Genomic DNA, 18,699 nt, shown 5'->3' on the forward strand with positions numbered 1-18,699 from the left:
CCGCAATCGCAATCTGCGGCAATTCAGCGGGAGGTCCTGCGCGCCGAGCGGGAGTAAGGGACCCTCCGCTGAATTGCCACCGAATACCTAAAAGTGCCACCCCTCTCCGGAATTGCCGCCCCAAGCACCTGCTTGATAAGCTGGTGCCCGGAGCCAGCCCTGTCAAGAAGGAAGATTTAAAAAAACATGGATTTCAGTTGTGTGTCATTCCCATCTGTGTTCCAAGAGAAGGCTACATGTACTTGTTTGTTCTGATTGGTGGAAATGGATCTTCCCAAACTGCTGCATTGTGCAAGTCTTCAGCACATCAGGCCCAGACTGATGGGCTATGGAGGCTCTGAGCCTTTCTCACAGAGTAAGATTTCTTGGCCTGTCTCATCTGTTACCTCCCACCTCTTAGAGTTAGGCCTCTTGATTTCAGTACCAAGCACATCAAGGATGGATCCCGTGAAAAAGAAATCTCTACCAGATAGGTGTTAACATCATACTACGCTCCCAGAACAACAAGAACCATCTAGTGAATCTACTGATATGACTGAAGCCCATCTAACAGAGGGAGAAGAAAAGGAGAATGATTGCATCGATCTCCAGTATCCCCTCCCTACAGACACCCTCCTCTGCCCCTTCTGCTATCTGGTCCGAGGATTCCAGTACATTAGCGGTCTTGGCAGACATCTCAAGAGAATCCATAGCAAGCGGATCGCCTTTCAATGTGCCCTCTGGGATCTTTCGAGACGCAGAAGAAATGTAAGTCTTATCAAGTCACCTGCAAAGGATGTCTTGAACTGGAACATCTTCAACTCTACCAGTCTGTGGCCTTCAGCCCATCTCTGCAGAAACACCACATGTTCATGCTCCAGCTCCAGCTTCCAACTCCCCAAATACTCCAGCTACTGCATCCCGCCAACTCCCCCAGAGTCATAGCATGAAAAAGTAGTCCAACCATCTACTGAGGGAAGGACTGTCCTTGCCTCTGTGACCACCCAACTGAAGACTGTACGTTGGTTCCAAGTTGTGAGTCTAGCAGTGCCAGGACTCCATTTGTGCTAAAATCATCTTTATGAGAAACACGACACAGATACTAAAGTTCCTGTCAGTGTGAGACTTCCTTGGTTCTGAGGGCTTCCCTGCCAAAGGATGCATCTTTTCGTAAACAGGCAGCTACTGTTACTCAAGTACATGGAATCTCTTCAGTTCTGAAGCGTCTTGGTCCTGATCAGGCACCAAAGAAGCCTGCATTTGAGCATGAAGCTATCAGTATGGGACCAGTTTCAAGTGGCACTTCGTTTTGAGTTGTCGTCAGTACCACTCTCAGCTGTGGTCTGAAACAAGGGCAAGAAAAGCATGTTGAGGAGATTTCCAGGGTATGTCTACACTACAGCTGGGAGCAAACCTCCCAGCCCAAATAGAGTCACACTAGCAGGCTAAAAGTAACTGTGGATGTTGTGGAATCAGTGGAGGCTTAGAATAGTCATCTGAGTTCGAAGTAGCAGCTGTTAGTCTGTATCTGCAAAAATAACAGGAGTACTTGTGGCACGTTAGAGACTAAAAAAGTAGCCCATGAAAGCTTATGCTCAAATAAATTTGTTAGTCTATAAGGTGCCACAAGTGCTCCTGTTCTTTTGAGTTCAGGTTCACTCTACCTGCTGGGTCTAAGCTAGCCCGAGCCTCCACCAGTGCAGCATTGTCTCACAGATATCGTTAGCGTGGTAATGCGATTCTTGAGAGCACAAAGATGCAAAGTAAGTCAGTCTAAGTCGATCTAAGATATGTCAGTTTCAGCTACGCTACTCTCATAGCTGAAGTTGCGTATCTTAAATCGATTTCTCTTCTTCCCCTTCCCCCTGTGTAGACCAGGCCTATGATAAGCTTAACTGAGAACTTCCCTTGAGAGTGGTTCAAAGCAGGAAAATACTTTTAAATTCCAATGCTGTCCGATAATAAATACTGTACATTCCAAGTCCTAGAGAGGGATGTCGTAACTGTTTGGGAATCTATATATTTGGAATAGAAACGTGAGTTGGGACTATTATGTAGTCCCTCCTAGCCTCTCTGATAAACCAGTCTTACAAAAGGCTGTGCAAGATTTAGAGGCTTCTGTTGTATCACATATTTCAGCCACAGTGGGTTCATTCAAAAGTTATTCCAAAGATAGAGGATATTTAAACAGATGCTGTCACTTCTGAAATCTGGTCAGGCTCACAAAAGATCAATTTATTGATTTATCCCTAAGTTAATCTTCTGCAATTTAAAAAAAAATGTTTACTTTCTTGTATTTGTTTTTCTCTCTCCCCTTTCTATGAGAGAGGCCCACACAAATAGGGGAAACAGAAATTGACGGTATGGAAAAGGATCCACCTACATGGTGTGCACACAAAAAAAGCTGAGCCAGCAAGTCTCAGGGCCTTGGTCAGCAGACTTGAGCTTGCGCTACATGGCTAAAAGTAGCTGTGCAGACGTTCAGGCTTATAGCCTAAGCTATAGCGCAAGACCTGTGAGCCCAAGTCAGTTGACCCATGCTCTGAGACTTGCTGCTGTGGGAGGGTTTTTTTTGGCTGTGTAAGATTGTACCCAAAACATACACATTTAAAAACATCTCCACTGTAATCACTTTTGGTATTCTTGAATGATACTTGTAACAGTAGTAAGGTTTTAAAACAACTGTATGGAAATGTGACTCGACAGTTGATTGTGGCCTTTAATGAACTACTGAATTCACACTGTCCCTTCTGATCTATGTATGGCACATCATACGTACAACATACATATGTATCATACGTATGTATGGCATAACATCTATGTTGTGACTTGCTGTGATTATCCTGTCCTAGCCACTGGATGTCACTGTTGCACTGCTTAAGTAAGTGCACATATATGGTACTGTTAGTCTTCACAGCTCAACCAACACGTGTTGAGACTTATGAATATTTCTGATTAACACCTCTCCAGATCATTCATTCAGTTTTGAGAGATAATTAATACGTGGAGAAATGTGACTCATAGACTCATATGACAGAAGTATACATTTACTAATTCTTTATTTAAAGGAGTTGGGATAAATTAAGTCGGTGGTGAATAACTATAAGAAAAATAAAATATCCTTTGACCGGCATTAGCTTCAAATGTTTTGTAGTTCTTATATGGTATACACAGGTTTAGTTGGGGTAAAGTGTGTAAGTACTGCAAAATCAAAAATACTTCTAGCGTAAAGGGAAAATGCTACCAGTTTATCAGTTATGATTTAAGCCATGTAATGGAGTCAAGTACAACTGTAAAAACTGTAAATCAGGGCCAGTTAAAGCATTTTCTGAAAAATGAACAGGCTTTTTTTTCTTTTTTTCAAGCACAGCAAAACTCTTGATTTCTCTCTTCCTCCCTGTTCCTTCCTCCCCCCGCCCCCCAATCTTTCTAGAATACCAAATGAAGAGGAAGAAAGTCTTGCCAGAGATAGAGAGGAGAGACGAATGCAATCTTTTCAGCGGTGAGTTTTGGAAATATACCATTTAATGACCATACACTTCTTGGTAGAATTTTTGTTATGCAAGTAGTAACCTTAGCTCCTAGGGAATAAAGTATATATTAAACCAGGGGTAGGCAACCTTTGTCACATGTGCCAAAAGTTGCACGCAGGCTGATTTTTCAGTGGCACTCACACTGCCTGGGTGCTGGCCTCCAGTCCAGGGGGCTCTGCATTTTAATTTAATTTTTAAATGAAGCTCCTTAAACCTTATTTACTTTACATACAACAATAGTTTAGTTCTATATTATAGACTTATAGAAAGAGACCTTCTAAAAACGTTAAAATGTATTATTGGCACACAACCTTAAATTAGAGAGAATAAATGAAGACTCGTCACACCATTTCTGACAGGTTGCAGACCCCTGTATTAAACAAAACAGTCCAAAACCCAGAGCCATCTAAGCAGGCAGGGTCAATAGAGAGAATATTAACAGGAAAGTATTAGCACAGACATTGTAACAGTATTTATGATTCTGACTAAGACAGTGCAAGTTCAGATACTGGATAGAGCCAGCGTACATTCCTTTTCATTGATTAAACTGGTGTGCTCTTTACTTCAGGGATTCAAGGTTGTACTGCTTAAGAAAAGACAGAGTTCAAACAAAACCACAGGAAAGCTCGTACTTAACCGACACTTGTGATCTGGAAATTGCATGCCAGTTAAGCTCTTTGCATTTAAGGCAAAGTTTTGCACAGTTAAAATTAAGATCAAGAAATGGAATTTAACGTTCCTGCATATGTTAACTCTGCCGTGTAACATGTGAATTTTGTTTTTTTGGTTAAATGTATAGTTTAACTTAGTGGATGTTAAGTTGGCCATATATTTTATAGTAATGTTTGACATTGCTGTAGCAACCTAAGCTGAATTTCTGGCTTTAACTGTGCAGACTTACATAGCAGGATTATCTTTTTTGCATTCATGTCCTCCTTTTGGGGTTTGAGGGCGACGACTTGTTTTTGTAAGGCTTTGAAGATCACACTCCACTGAGGGGGAACAGGGACAGGAAGGGGCAGAGGTAAGACACATCCTAGTCAAGACAGGGTCACACAGATGGTTTGAAAATGTGTTGATTGATGTATTTTTAAGCATGACTTTGCAACAAGTGTAGACACATTTTAACACCTTTAAAATGCATTGGCTGGCCATGGTCTATGTTGGGTGCAAACTTGTATTTAATAAAATGTTAGCTAGGATGCTAACTTAGCGTCTCAGGAATGGAGTTTCCTCGACTCATCCATGCAAAAAAGAATGAATGGTCAACTAGGAAAAAACAGTCACATATAGTCATATTTGAGCATTTTACACAGGTAGCCACTGATGTCTGGGGAGTGTTCATGTAACTGACCAGGGCAATTCTAGCCCCTATTTTAAAGGTGTTTTTGGTAAGTAAATAGCCATTTATTTTTCAGTTAATCCTAAATTTTTAACTCGTGGCTAAGGTGGGGGAAAGGGCTGGGATACAGTAGCACTACTACCGCCAATGCTTCCCTCTCCCATTCATTGATAGGGAGTGTGCAACGTTTCAATGTAAGTGCTTTAGCAAAACAGATCCCAACTTCTGTGCCTTCGATATCGGACTGAGGAAATATGCAGTGATGTCACAGGAAAATGACAGGCTGTGCTTAAAAAGAGCTTTATAATCTTTTTTAAAAAAATTCAATTTTGCTTGTGGATTTAATCCAAAATGAGCATTGTTTATATTTATATGATAGGTGTCAAAGTTGGCTTGATTTGTGTAGAAAGGGTATTTGTCAGCATTGATTCATGACATTCAATTTATAACTGATCACTTAACTCATGCAGTCAATCATTTTGGTTTCATAATTAGCCTAAAGAAAGCTGAAGTACTATACCAACCTGTGCTGGGTGATGTGCATGTCTAACAGTTAAGATCTGTGATGCTCTTCTCCAGTTCATGGACAAGTTTTGCTGTCTATGGAGTATGCTGCCCCAGAATGCCACGATTATTGAGATTCTATGACACTTTCCAGGGCTGTGGAGCACTTCGCTGCCATCGGCTCTTAGCGTGAAGAAGCCTCCTCTGTGCCTGCCTGGTCCCTAACACACACCCTATCCACATGCAGCCTACACGGGTCCCTTATGCAGGCTAGCAATAGGCACAGTCCAGCCCCGGAGTCCTTTGTGCATCCCCCTGAGTGTCAAGCCCCTTAACTACTGGACACCCTCAGAATTGGCAGATCCTCTTCTTATTACAGATTATAGCTTGCTAGTTGTATCTTAGAACATAGCTTTTCTTAGCACACAAAGATTTGTTTATATAGAAAGCAAAATGTTTATTTAACAAAGAACAGATCAAATGATAGTAAACAAATATTGGCAATCAAGAGTGACTCATACAATAAAATCATAACACGTAGTGTAGAGACTATATTTAACCAACAATATGCCCTTTTGTCTGTCCCACACATAACCATTTTTGCAGTTCTCACGTTGGTCTGAGCTTACATATGTTCACCCATAGTATTTGCTGTATCCTTGTACGTTGACGTCACTGTGAGACTCCGTCATTATCCAGTTAAGATTTTAGGGTATTGTCTATGTAAATGAAACTACTAAGGATGAATAAAATAGAAAGTTTCTGATTGCCTTAATTATGCCATAAGACAATTTAAGTACCTTGTTTAAAGAATGCGACCTTAACCTTGAATTCACTGGGTTTCTAATTTTTTTAACTAACACTTTAAAAAAAAAAAAAGTTGATATGTAGTTAAATCACTGTGTGCCTGCAAACTTAACTGCACAGTCTTGGGTGTGGGGAGGGATTTACTTCAGTATTTTTTAATGCTCCTAGGTTTGGTTGGAGAGGAATTAATCTTGCAAGCTTTAGGAGGCTCACAGTAAGAGCATCTTTATCTAGCAGACCTTAGGAAGTCTGGGGGCAGGGGCAGGGAGGGGAATCGGTACGCACTTGATCAGCTGGCAACAAAGTTCCCTGTTAATTGCAGTACCTGTCCACGCTCCTGTTGAGGAGACGGATGCTGCATATAATTTAAGGTCCTGGAAAAGGAAGTCCCTCCTTATACCCCTGTAGGCCCTTAGCATCTTCTTCTATAGAACCTAGAAGGCGTATAGAACCTCGAAGCTTTCTTTCAGCTTCTAATAGCTCATGGTAGAGGCATAGGAAGATGGGTAGATGGAAAATACTGTCAGGAGGCTTGGAGTTCAGCAGACCTGGAGAAAAACTGGCCTATGTGTCCTAGTGCTCTTCGTCCACTGTGTAGTGGGTTCCTGGAAAGTGAAGACTTCCTCCTGGGTCCCTGTGATCTCCTCCCTGGTGCCCCCCTCCATGAGCTTTAGGGCTTTTTCTACATGAGAAAACTGAATGGCAAAATTATACTGATGTAGTTATACCACTATAGCTATACCAGTACAGCTCCCTGTGTGGATGTTCCTGTTCTGGAATAAGAATGTCTGTATGGAGAGTTATACTTGCACAGCTATAGTGGTATAACTGAGGTAAATTCTTCCTTGTAGTCAAGCCCTTGGTAGGATTTTCAGCCCCCTGACAGCCTTTAACACCCATCCCCTGTAACACTTTTGGGCAGGGTAAGCCCCACCTGCTGCAATTCTCAGAAAGCTTCTTAAGATCCATTTGTAAGTCTTAAGTTATTAATCAGGGTTCCCTGGGCCTCACTCTCTTCCCATCCACCCCTACAAAAAAGCATTAAGGGACTCCTCTCCTATCCCACCTGCATGCAGCAGACATGTTTTGGGAATTAAGAAGCCTACTAAGGCTTGTGGAGGTTCAGTGGTGGTACCCAGTGAATCTGCTAAGGTGTGAGAGATCAAAGAGCTTCTTAAGACTAGTAGTTTTGTTGTTTGGTTCTTCCCTTCTGGGTTCTTGATCTTCCTTCATCCTGTGAAAAATCTACTCTGAATTTGCTGAGGTCATCAGGAGCAGGGCTGACTTCCTGTGGGCCTCAGAAGGTGAGGGGTGGAGAGCGGTGTTTGAAAATTGGAACCCTGGTGGTGGGCCAAAGATTTGGGATGCATTCTAGCCTCTGGAGAGCTGGCTCAGAGGTGGGGCTTAGGCTTTGGCCCCGGACCCCAGCAAGTCTGAGCCAGTTCTGGTGACCCCATTAAAACAGGTCACAACCCACTTTGGGGTCCTGACCCACAGTTTGAGAACTGTTGCGCTACAGCAACTGCAGTTAGTCAGCAAACTGTTCAGCCCAGATATAGATTTTGAGGAAGCAGGGAGCTAAAGTCTTCAAGAGGAGACCCAAAGCTCTCAAATGCCTTTCCTAGAAGAGGTCAGAAAGTACCCGTACTATCCTCTGGTCACTCAAGAAGCAAATTCTCACTATAACATTCCCCACAGAATTTGAAAATCTGATGTATTCAAAATTAGCATTCCATTGTTAGATTGAGTATTGACTACCCTTCTGGACTTCTTCCCCACTGTGCTTTTATAATCCGCATGCAGTGCTTAGATACTGTGGCAGTAAGTAATTCTAGAGCTATTGGTTGATAGAAACCAGGCTGAGAAAGAAGCACTGCTAAGGTTTTTTATTGTAATAGGTCAGATAAGACCCCTAGTTTCTGTGCACATGAGATGCTAGGCTGCTATAGTGTTTGTAAGATCATCTACTTGGTGCAGTATCCCCTAGAATCTCACATGGATCGTTTTTGCTCCAGTTCTTGAGAGAGGAGTGTACCTGATCTGGTAGTAAGTAAGTAAGTTGATAGCAAGATGACCACCAGCAGCTGGAAGGGAGGAGAGAGAAGAGCAGTGACTGAGGGAAAAGATGTAGAGTGAAATCAACTATTGGACAAATCCAAACAGGAGGATTTATATAAGCTGCCTGCTATCTTTGCAAGAAGGCATTTTAAAAATGTACTTCTAGTATTGTTTCTGTAAATGCCCCAAACTAGAATGGGATGCTTCTGTGATTGCCAAGGTGTCCACTGTTAACAAACTGAGCTGATATGCAGTACTTTTTAGACTAACTTCCATAATTCAGGAAAAAAGGTGTAAAGGCTTATTTTTTAAAATCTGATCATACTGTGATGTTTCTACTGAACTTTTCTGTGCAGCTTTGGTTAAATCTGCCTTACGCTGTGCTCCATTTTACTTTTGACAACACCTTCTAAAATTAAGTTATTCACCACTATATGTTGCAGTAGGAGGATCATTTGTGGGAAGATTTTCTGTGTTCTCAAATAAGTAGACACCTTGTCCCTTGCTTATAAGAAAATTATACACTAACTTCAGCTTGATGGGCAAAATATGTTTCTTGCATGCCTGATCTCTGAAAATTTACCTAAAGTGTAATTCTGGTGGGCAGCCCTGCAATAATATATTTAGTAATCTTGGGTTCTCTGTGAAGTATGTGTATGTTGCAGTATATTTCCACTTGCTTATTCTGGGCAGTTCTAGAAGGAATGGGTGCATTTCAATTTGAGAACAGCAGAGGAACAGTATGCAGTCTTATGTCCACAAACAACAACATAGCTGATAATTTTAGTTCTGGCATCATGGAACTAAGCCCACTTCAGGACTTGTCTACCCAGAATACCTTTAGGTTTATATGCTGTGTGATCTTCTATAGTTAATCATGTCCATAAATATAGGTTTAGTTTGGTATTGATGTGGTATTACATACTCTAAAAAGGAGGGGGTAGGGTGGTATTGTGATGCTCATCTTGGAAGGATCAGAGATAATACATTATGCTGCCATCACAGGTGTGTCTCCTCTGCATAGAACCATGGAAAAACATTGTCATTAACTCTGGTTGCAACTGCTTAGTTGTTTGGTTTTTTTGGCTGGCTGTAACATACATTGCCAGAGGGTGGGAGAATATTTAGTCCATTAACATGATTTTATATCAAGTGGAGAAAGTTTGAGGATGTGAAAGACATCTACTTACAAGTACAGTCTGTGTTTTGCCATAGGGATAACAAGCAATGGACTAGCTTTTATTAAGGGTATCTCTGAGGAATATAACTGGGTAAATTATTAGTGAAAGAAGGAGATGCAGATCTGACACTGATAGTAATTATTGGAAAACTTAAAACCAACAGGGATAATGTCAACCTCGCTGTCTTTTAATACAGTGCATAAGCTTCCAAATTTGACTCTGTAATGATTCCTCTAACTGGTATACAAATTCTGTAATTTACCAGAGGCACATAACTTCACTTCAGATCTGACCCCTGAAAAAAATTACAGTTAAGATACATAAAATGGCTGTGAATGGTGGTTGTCACGAAGGGATGACTGGCTCTGTCCCATTTCCTAGCCTTCCTACCATCCTATCTGAATCCTTTTCTTTCCTTAGACTTCACTTCTGTGGCACCCACCCTGAATCCCACCAGTCATGTAAAAACATCTAGTCACCTCTTTCCTAAAGCTAATTTAAAATAAAATTTTAGTTACTCAGATAACCTTCAATAAAAAACTTGTCTGCGGTGCTTAGCCACTTGACATGGGTTGAGGGAATTCTTCAGAAATACACCAGAAAGAATGGGAGGATGGGGGAGAGTTCTTGTTTCTTAAGAAACTGCAAGTTTCTCAGTCTGGGTTAAGTTACAAGTGATAAATTTTACTCCTGGAGGAATTCAGCACCACTGCACAATGCAGAATTGGTGCAGAATTTCATTTTCCCTCCCACAATTGGGGCTGCAGAACTGCTGGCTGCCACTAGGAGCTGCTGCACTTAGCAGAGCCCAGCTCATAGTGAGTGGTGTGCCTGGCCAGGTGGAGATGGAGACTCTGCACTTCTGTGCTTGATCCTCATGCACCCAGGGATGGGAGCAGGCCTGGGAGACCCAACTTTGGCAAAGGGTGAGGAAGGGCAGGGCCACACCATGGTCCCCAGCAGGACAGTAATGAAGCTACATGTAGCAGAGCCTGTGACTGGGCTCTGGGGGGATGGGGCAGGGGTGTATGCCCCACCTGCAGGGCTCTGGGGGAGGAAGGAGGTATATGCTCCCACTGCTGGGCTCTGGGGGAGGAAGGGGGTGCAGGTGTCTGGGCAAAGGGGGGCCCACGCATCCTCCTCCAGCACCTCCCAACTAGAACTAGGTTGTCATAGGGGTTTCTTTAACTCTACTCCTGGAGAATTTCGTTTTGTTGTCTTTATTGTTGACATACTTTGATAATTTATTTTAAAATATCTGTCAGCAAAATAATTAAAACTGGAGTGATTATATTATGGTGTTTTGACAAAATATGCAGAATTTTAAAATATTGTGCACAGAATTTTTAATTTTAGGGAGGCAGAATTCCCCCAGGGTAAAAGTTAGGTGTAGCACTGTTGTTCGTTTCCTTTATTGGCTTTAGTTGTTCCCTAAGATACAATTTTTCGATAAATGGCTGTTTAGATTGGCAAAGGCAGTTAGAAATTCAGCATCCCTTAGAGTGGTTGTCGTCTTAATTAGTCCAATGTAGTCTACCTTAGTTTTACCACCGTTTCATGGTGGCGGTTGCTGGTGCTGCTGGTTGGGAGGTTTGGAGATGGCTTTGCAGAAGAGGAGATTAGTGTTTGAAGCCTTTTCAAATATCCAAAAACGTTTTCAAAAATATCTTTGGAGTTATATCCACCAGCCTTAAACTTCTCCTGTAGAGTTTCTAAACAGCTTTTCTGGTTCTAATAACTTACTGTGGGGAAGAAATGTTATTTCTGAAGCTTAGTGTTTAAAGAAAAAATGCTCTTATATTCAATACCAGCTATTGTGTGGTCCCAACATTCTCAGTGCCCAGAATAGCTTGACTAAGGTGTATAGTACAAGTGAAATTTCTCGGGGTATCATACACTGCGCTTGCAGGCAGCTTAGACTTTATTAACTTAAGTATTCATAGAACAACACAATCATAAGTCACAAAAGCTAGCAAGATAAAGGCCTGTTAAACCAAGTCCACTACCCATTCATAAAGGTCTTTCAATGATATATTCAGGAAGTGGTTGTTTGAAAGGTGATGTCTGTTAGAATAAAGTGGCAGGGCTAATGGTTCTTTTTACCTCTTATTATCATAGGCAAGAAACTTTATCACTGAATCCTGAAGAGTTCTGACAAATTGAAGAAAATGCAGGCATAAATAGTTGGTGGTTAGAGCAGGAGAAAGGCAGACAGGACTTAAGCGTTCTTAATTCTAAATAGTAAAGATAAATGGATGTTATCTTGTGTCTGCCCGAGTTCTGTCTTGAGCTTTATGTGGTCTTGTCTCTTTTCCCGTATGTATTGTAGGGATATTACGTGCTTGCTATCCTCATGGGAGGTTCTAAAACTAGTATAGGGCTTTGAAGATGTAAATAGTGTAGGTGCTAAGTGGTAGTATCTAGTTTTTAATATAATGACTCTTGGTATATTGACAAATTTCAGATTTTTCTACATGCAATTTACAGAAATCCACTATAAGATACCATGTTAATAGGGTTGCCAACTGTCTAACTGCACAAACCCAAACACCTTGCCGTGTCTCCAGCCCCCCTTGCCCAAGGCCACACCCCTGCCACTTCTCCAAGGGCTCCCTCCTTCCATCGCTCACTCTCCCCCACCCTCACTCACTTTAATTGGTCTGGAGCACAGGGTTGGGGTGTGGGATGGGGCGTGGGCTCTGAACTGTGGGGTGGGGCCAAGCGATTTAGAGGATGTGAGGGGGCTCTAAGTTGATCCTGGATCAGGGGGTTGGGATGTGGGAGGGGGGTTGGGGTGCTGGATCTGGGAGGGATCCCAGGGGGTTCTGACCTGAGGCAGAAGGTTTGGGATGCAGGCTCTGGAAGGGAGTTTGGGTGTAGGAGGGGTCTCAGAGCTTGGGCAGGGGGTTGGGGTGTGGAAGAGGTTGTGGGGTGGGGGCTCTGGGAGGGAGTTTGGGTATGGAAGGAGGCTGGGGTTCAGGGTGCAGGCTGTGGCCGGGTGGCACTTACTTTGGCTGGCTCCCAGAAGCGGCAGCATGTCTGGGAACAACTCTAGTCACACGGGCAGCCAGGCAGCTCTGCATGCCACCCCTGCCTGCCAGCGCCACTCCTTTTGGCTGGGGGCAGGGAACTGCGGCCAATGGAAGCTGAGGAGTCAGCACTCGGAGTGGGAGCAGCGCACAGAGACCCCCCCGGGCTGAGCCTCCTCCTAGGAGCTGCTGCTGGATATGTCACCGCTTCCAGGAGCGACATAGAGCCGAGGCAGGTATGGAGCCTGTTTTAGCCCCACTGCGCCACCAGACTTTTAGTGGCCTAACACTTCCCAAATTGGCTTCAGTAGCCACCGAGAGATTGAGCCTCATTCTGGGAGACTCCTGGCCAAACCAGAAGGGTTGGCAACCCTACGTGTTAATATTGTTTGTTGACTGCATCATACGGGGGTCCCTGGTATACATCTCCCCATTATCCATCGTTTTGCATATCCGTAGCTCATCAATAGGGGAATATGTTCTGGTTTCCCTCAGTCCCGATATGCGTATCCATTGCTTCTCCTTTTGCATGGCTTTTCTTTGGGTGCTTCCCCCGGCACTCAGGAGGCACTGGGAGGGTGGAGGAGGAGCAGGGACAGGACATGCTCGAAGGAGGGAGTGGAACTGGGCAGGAAGAGGCGGGACAGAGGTGGGTGGGATGGCAAGAGGCGGGGCAGACCATTATTTCTTATGGGGAAAAATTCCCTGGTATCCATTGTTTCAGTATCCATCGCCCTTTTCAGGAACACAACCTCAACGTATACCATGACCCACTGTAGCTGTTAGTCTGTGTAGCAGTGGCTAACACGCTGTACAAGCTGCTAAAATAGTGAGAAATATAAGTGTGTTTCCTACTTGGAGATGTTTAGTTTAAGCCTGCAATAAACATGCAATATTTGTGAGGGGAATAGTAGTTAAATAGATCAGATAGCCAGAAGTGTTGCTATAATTTTGGGGGCATGTCTAGTTATTTACAGCTCAAATGTTGCTTTAAAAACACGGGCAATTGTTTTGTCATAATGGTACAGAATACATAAATGCATTCTGTAAGTTATTGATGTATCATAAAAACAAGTACTGAACTCAGAAAGGAATGAGCTGAAAGACCATTAAGCAGGTTAAAAATTATTCAGAACGTTAAATTTAAAATTAAGCTCCTTTTTAGCGAGTTTAACTTTTAAAAGCTAGACATCTTTAAACACTGGTTATGCAAAGTCACATTAACCATTGGTTCTGAGTCAAGATTCCTAAATACATGCTTAAATTAGAGTTAAAAAGTACATTTAGCTGTGTGCCTACACCTGCTTCTGCTGAACGGCTAGTGATCTTTGAATGGGTAGCTATTCAGTATTTCATTTTCTCCATCATTTAATGTATAGTTCCATGTCTTATTTACTGCAGACCATTAAAACCCTGCTCTGAATATAGTTATTTATTTGTGGGGTTTTTAATAGCAATACCTCACAAATATTAATCTTCCTAACACCTTTATGAAGTAAAGTGATAGTCCTATTTTACAGATGGGGATCTTAGGCACAGAGAGATTAAAGTCAAGTGTCCAGTAAATTGGATGCCCAATTTGAGATGCCATGGGCCTGATATTTTCCAGAGTATTCAGCATTTCATAATGCTTTATATGTTCAGAGCAGAGCTCTAGTGGATTTCAGTTGAAGCTGAGTGCTCAGCGTTTCTGCATATTATGTCCCAGATGTCTAGAAGGGATCACTGGTGAAAAGTTTAATTTGTGACTTGCCCAGCATCACATAGGAACTCTGACAGAGACATGGATAGAATTCAGATTTCCTGGGTAGCATTCAGTTATTTAACCATGTGATCAGCTTTTCTTCTCCCTGCAGTTACTTGCTTCATTTGCTGCACAACAAATGAGGTAGGGGTTCAGAGACAACGTCATTCACTATACAACACTGATTCATTCCCTGGCTATCCTTTGCACTGAATGAGTCAGGGTTCCTGTGGGAAAAAATAGTATGTTGTTATGTAATTAAAACCTGTAGCATAATGAATACACATTACTCCTAAGGGTATTCTGTGCCAAAAAATTAAAAATTATATGCACAATGTTTTTTAAAATTCTGCAAGTTTTCTCAATAAATAAATGCAGAGGCTCCATGGCAGTGGGGAGCACAGGGTATACAAAAGTGGGAGATCACCCTGCAGCCTCCCCTCCCCCAGGACACGGACTCAGTGGTAAGGTTGCACCTGAACCTGACACAGCATAGGGGCTGGGCCTGCCCCAGAAACATCCTGAGGGCCTGCGCCAGGCACACCAGGTATAGGGCAGGCAGGCTCAACTAGGCATGATCCAAGTGTGACTCAGTGTGGAGGGATCCAGGTGTGGGGTGAGAGGATTCTGTGTGGCACGATCTGGGTGCAGGCAGCTCAGTGTGGGGTCTAGAGGTGGGGGGATCTGGATGCACAGAAGCTTGTTGGGGGCAGTGGTTCCATGTCCAGGAGCAATAGGACTCTGCAGGGGCTTCCAGGTGAAAGTGTTTGGGGCTCAGCAGAGGAGTCTGGGGCGGGGGGGGAGTCTCAGCAGGGGCATCTGGGTCCTGGGAGAGTGGGGCTTGGTGGGGTGGAGGTCTGGGTGCAGTTAGTTGGGGGTCCATGGCATGGGGGTCTGGATGTGAGGGCTCAGGGGGGTGGGGTTCATCAAGGTGGAAGTTTTATTGTAGGGAGCTTAGTGCGGGGTGGTCTGGGTGCAGGTGAAGTTCAGTGGGGTTTGGTTATGGAAGGCTGGGGGAGTTCTGTGTGTATGGGGTGAAGTTTGGTGAGTGTGTCTGGGTATGGGAGGTCCAGATGCATGGGAGTTGGGCAGATGGGGCGCAGGTACCCATCCAGTGACTCCTTCCCCATCAACTGAGGAGCAGTGGGGGCAGGAAGCAGGGGAGGATGCTGAGCTTCCTGCAGCCGGGGAAGTTTCTGGTGGTGGGTCTGACACAGTCCCAACCACTCCTTGCAAGAGAAGTCCTGTCCTCTCCTGCCTCCAGCCCAGCCAGGACTAGCACCTGATCCCAGCCCAGGGTAGGAGCCACTGGCTGGGGTTTCCCCAGCCCTACAGTGATTTACCTCTCTGCTGGCAGGTCTGGGTGCCTGAAAGAACATACCTGCACAGGTAGGGAGTGATGTGTGACTGCTTTTGTAGTTTTCCTTTGCTTCCCTGTCAGAGAGTCATTTTTCTGCGGAGAAGCAAAGAAATCTGTGGGGGATATGAATTCTGCCCATGTGCAGTGGCACAGAATTCTTGCCAGAGTAACATAAAGAGGAATTAAGGTTGCCCAGGCAATTGTTTTTTAGTGTGGTGTTTAATGTAATTTACTACATTTTTTTTAAACGAACTGGGAAAAAAATTATACCACATGGAATTGTATTGATCCCCCACATAAGTCATCACCAGGGTTCAGATCTTTAGAACCACAACATAGCCTTCTGCCACTTGAACTAAAGTAGTAGCTGGTAGCAGAAAGTGGCTGTTCATAAACTGTGGACTACTCATTAGAGAGTGACAAAACATTTTACCAGTGGTTTTAGAGAGATTCGCTGACAGTAGAGGAATGTGGAGACTCAGGGTTCCTGGCATCACTTCCAGGTTCTGGAGCAGTGTATATTCTAGGGGTTACAGAATCCTGTCCCCCATCTGAAACTTCTTCCCTTCTGTCCCTGTCCTCTCCAGCTTGTCTTCACTACCAGGGTAAGTTGACCTAAGTTACGCTATTCTAGCTATGTGAATAACGTAACTGGAGTCTACGTATCTTACGTAGACTTGCCTTACTCTTCTCAGAGAGCTGGAGTACCAGAGTCAACCAGAGAGCGCTTAGCATCGATTGCAGCAGCGACGATCTCCCCGGTAGTGAAAACAAGCCCTCAGTCCTCATCCGTCTAATCTCACTTGTCGTTCTCCGTTTTCCCTTCCCCAAGCTTCTCATGTTTCTGCATTCAAGTTAGGCTAACTTCTTTTCAATGCTGTCTGGGCCCCAGTAGTCAGATCAGTCAATCTCCCTGCTCTCCATTCCGGTGCTTGGCACCTCAGCGATACCAAGCTTCCGGGAGGAACAATTGCAGGGAAAAGTCTAGCTCAGCCTGTGGTCCTGGGAGAGAGCATACTCTGTTGCCCTTGGGGATAGTACACATGCAATCTGGTTGACACACAGGAACTTGGTGGCAGTGGAGTATGCTCAGCGCAGATGGAATCTTTGGTGAATTTAGCTGTGAAGCTGCAACAAGCCTGTACTGAGCATTGTGAACTGCTTGGGTGGATTGTGAAAGGGATAGCAAAAAGCACACACCTGGAGCTAGGACAACTCCCCTTTGCCAAATTTCTAGTCTCAGTTCCAAAGTATAGAGGCGCTAGACCTTTTTAGTGAAACAGTTATAAGAATCTTTTAAGAATGGCAAAGTAATGTATATTCCCCTAAATTTGTTCTCAGACATGGCAAAATCATTTCCACCAAAACTCCTCCCAGGTGTCTTCCACACTCCACCTTAGAAAAATCAGCCAGAGACAGATGGCTGGCATGCAGAATCTCCGCTTAAATGGTTAGATTAGTAATGTTACTGGCAACTGAAAACAGGGTCTTACAATTGAAGCTGTTTGGCAGTGTTAACTAGTGACTACCAGTGCTACCTGCGTTATAATATTTTTAGTATGTCTCCCTTTTTTTTTTTTTACGTTCTAATGTGTTTTTGCTTTTTTGACTGCTGCACATTAAGATGTCTTCATGTAATGCCTAAAAAACGTTAACACAGGTAGCCTCAAAATGTTGCTGGACACAAGGGGTGGAGGATAGGAGAGCTGATATGTTCTGTCTTACAGACGGAGAAATTGACAGAGGTTGACTTGTCACACAGGAAGTCATAGGTAGAACCTTGATCTGCTGATTCCCTGTTCATTTGTTTGTCACTGTTGGCCTGCCTTGTGTCTCAGACTTTTACATAGAGGAAAGTATAGCTGACTTTGAAGTTTAAAAAGTGGTATGTTGACTTTAAGGCAATGTCTGTAATTGCCGATTCCAGTGCTCAGCTCAGTCTTGATACTGAGTACAAGAATCGGCGTTCATCAACCCCATGTATACTAGCAGTTAACAAACCAGCATCTTCCTGCTCCTCCATACACTGAAGGAGAAAGATTAGCAATAGCATGATGGTACCAGCATCAGAGTCGCAAGACCTTTTTTTGTGGTTACTTCTGAAATGTTAAATTTCAATTTAGTTTGTTAAAAAAGGGAAGTGCAGTAAACAGAAATATTACTGTAGCCTAGTAGTGTGTTTTTTATTTTGTTTAAAAAAAGTTGTCAAAGCATTTATTTCAAACAAATTAGAAAAGCATTCTTCCACTAGAATATAAAGAGGCTACCAAAGTTACTCCTTTTGCAAAGTTGATGGTATAGTTTAGACAACTATATTTTCATTTACTTATTGTAATATGTAACCAAATAATAATGCTAATATAAAATTTCTTCTTGTAGATTTGTGATATTGAATTAGCATTCTGCAACATGCCCTCTGATATGAATTTTACAACTATATTCCCTGCTGGGCATCATAGTGATATTTATGAGATAGTTCCCTGGATGTAATTAAGGCACTGTATTTTCAGTTTCCTTGCTTGTCGATATGATCCTGATTGATGGCTTGATTTGTTAAGGAGGAGTTGTAGTGAGTTTTAGAACTGAGAGCTGTAAGCTTTAGAAATTATTTTAGAGTGATAATTATTGCAGTATTCTTAAAAAAGAAAGTCCATTTGGACCCAAATGCAATTGTTATATTTTGCTTATAAAATGTCTTGAAACAGCCTAAAATATAAAAATGTTCCTGATATTTATTAAACTTTGCAGGAAGCATGAAAGAAAAATGAAACAGGATGAGATACGCAAGAAATATGGTATGTATGCTAATCTTACTGTAATAATGTCTGAATACAGTGTTTTCTTCCCTGTTCACACTATTTAAATAGGCATATTCCCATCATATTGGTAATGAATATGGACCCTTTCACCTCAGGATCTTGAGTCCAGGATAAAAGTGATGAAAAGTCACTACCATTTGACTGTTCAGTGGCCTAAGTAAAGTAGACTGGCTGGCCTTAGTCCAGTTTCATGTGGGTGATGATTAGAATCCTTATTAGCATTCACAGCAGGAAAACAAGGATTAAGTGGAGATTTTGGAGCCAGAAGTATTTTCATTCCTGCAGTTAGTTGTTCCAAAATAGATTTGTGGCACAGTAGTGAGAATGGGGAAATATGAGGGAG

General features: G+C 43.0%; 1 protein-coding gene across 1 annotated transcript in view; it reads left to right on the plus strand.

Moving 5' to 3' along the window:
* The window catches only part of LOC115645615 (pituitary tumor-transforming gene 1 protein-interacting protein-like), a 54,731-nt gene that overhangs the window by 26,429 nt on the left and 9,603 nt on the right, over positions 1 to 18,699 (plus strand). The window contains exons 5-6 of the mRNA XM_030550520.1: positions 3,413 to 3,481; positions 18,286 to 18,332. Coding sequence (XP_030406380.1) covers positions 3,413 to 3,481; positions 18,286 to 18,332 — 116 coding nt within the window. The remainder of the gene's footprint in view (positions 1 to 3,412; positions 3,482 to 18,285; positions 18,333 to 18,699) is intronic.

This window comes from Gopherus evgoodei, chromosome 2 (genome assembly GCF_007399415.2).
Source record: "Gopherus evgoodei ecotype Sinaloan lineage chromosome 2, rGopEvg1_v1.p, whole genome shotgun sequence".
Lineage (NCBI taxonomy): Eukaryota > Metazoa > Chordata > Testudines > Testudinidae > Gopherus > Gopherus evgoodei.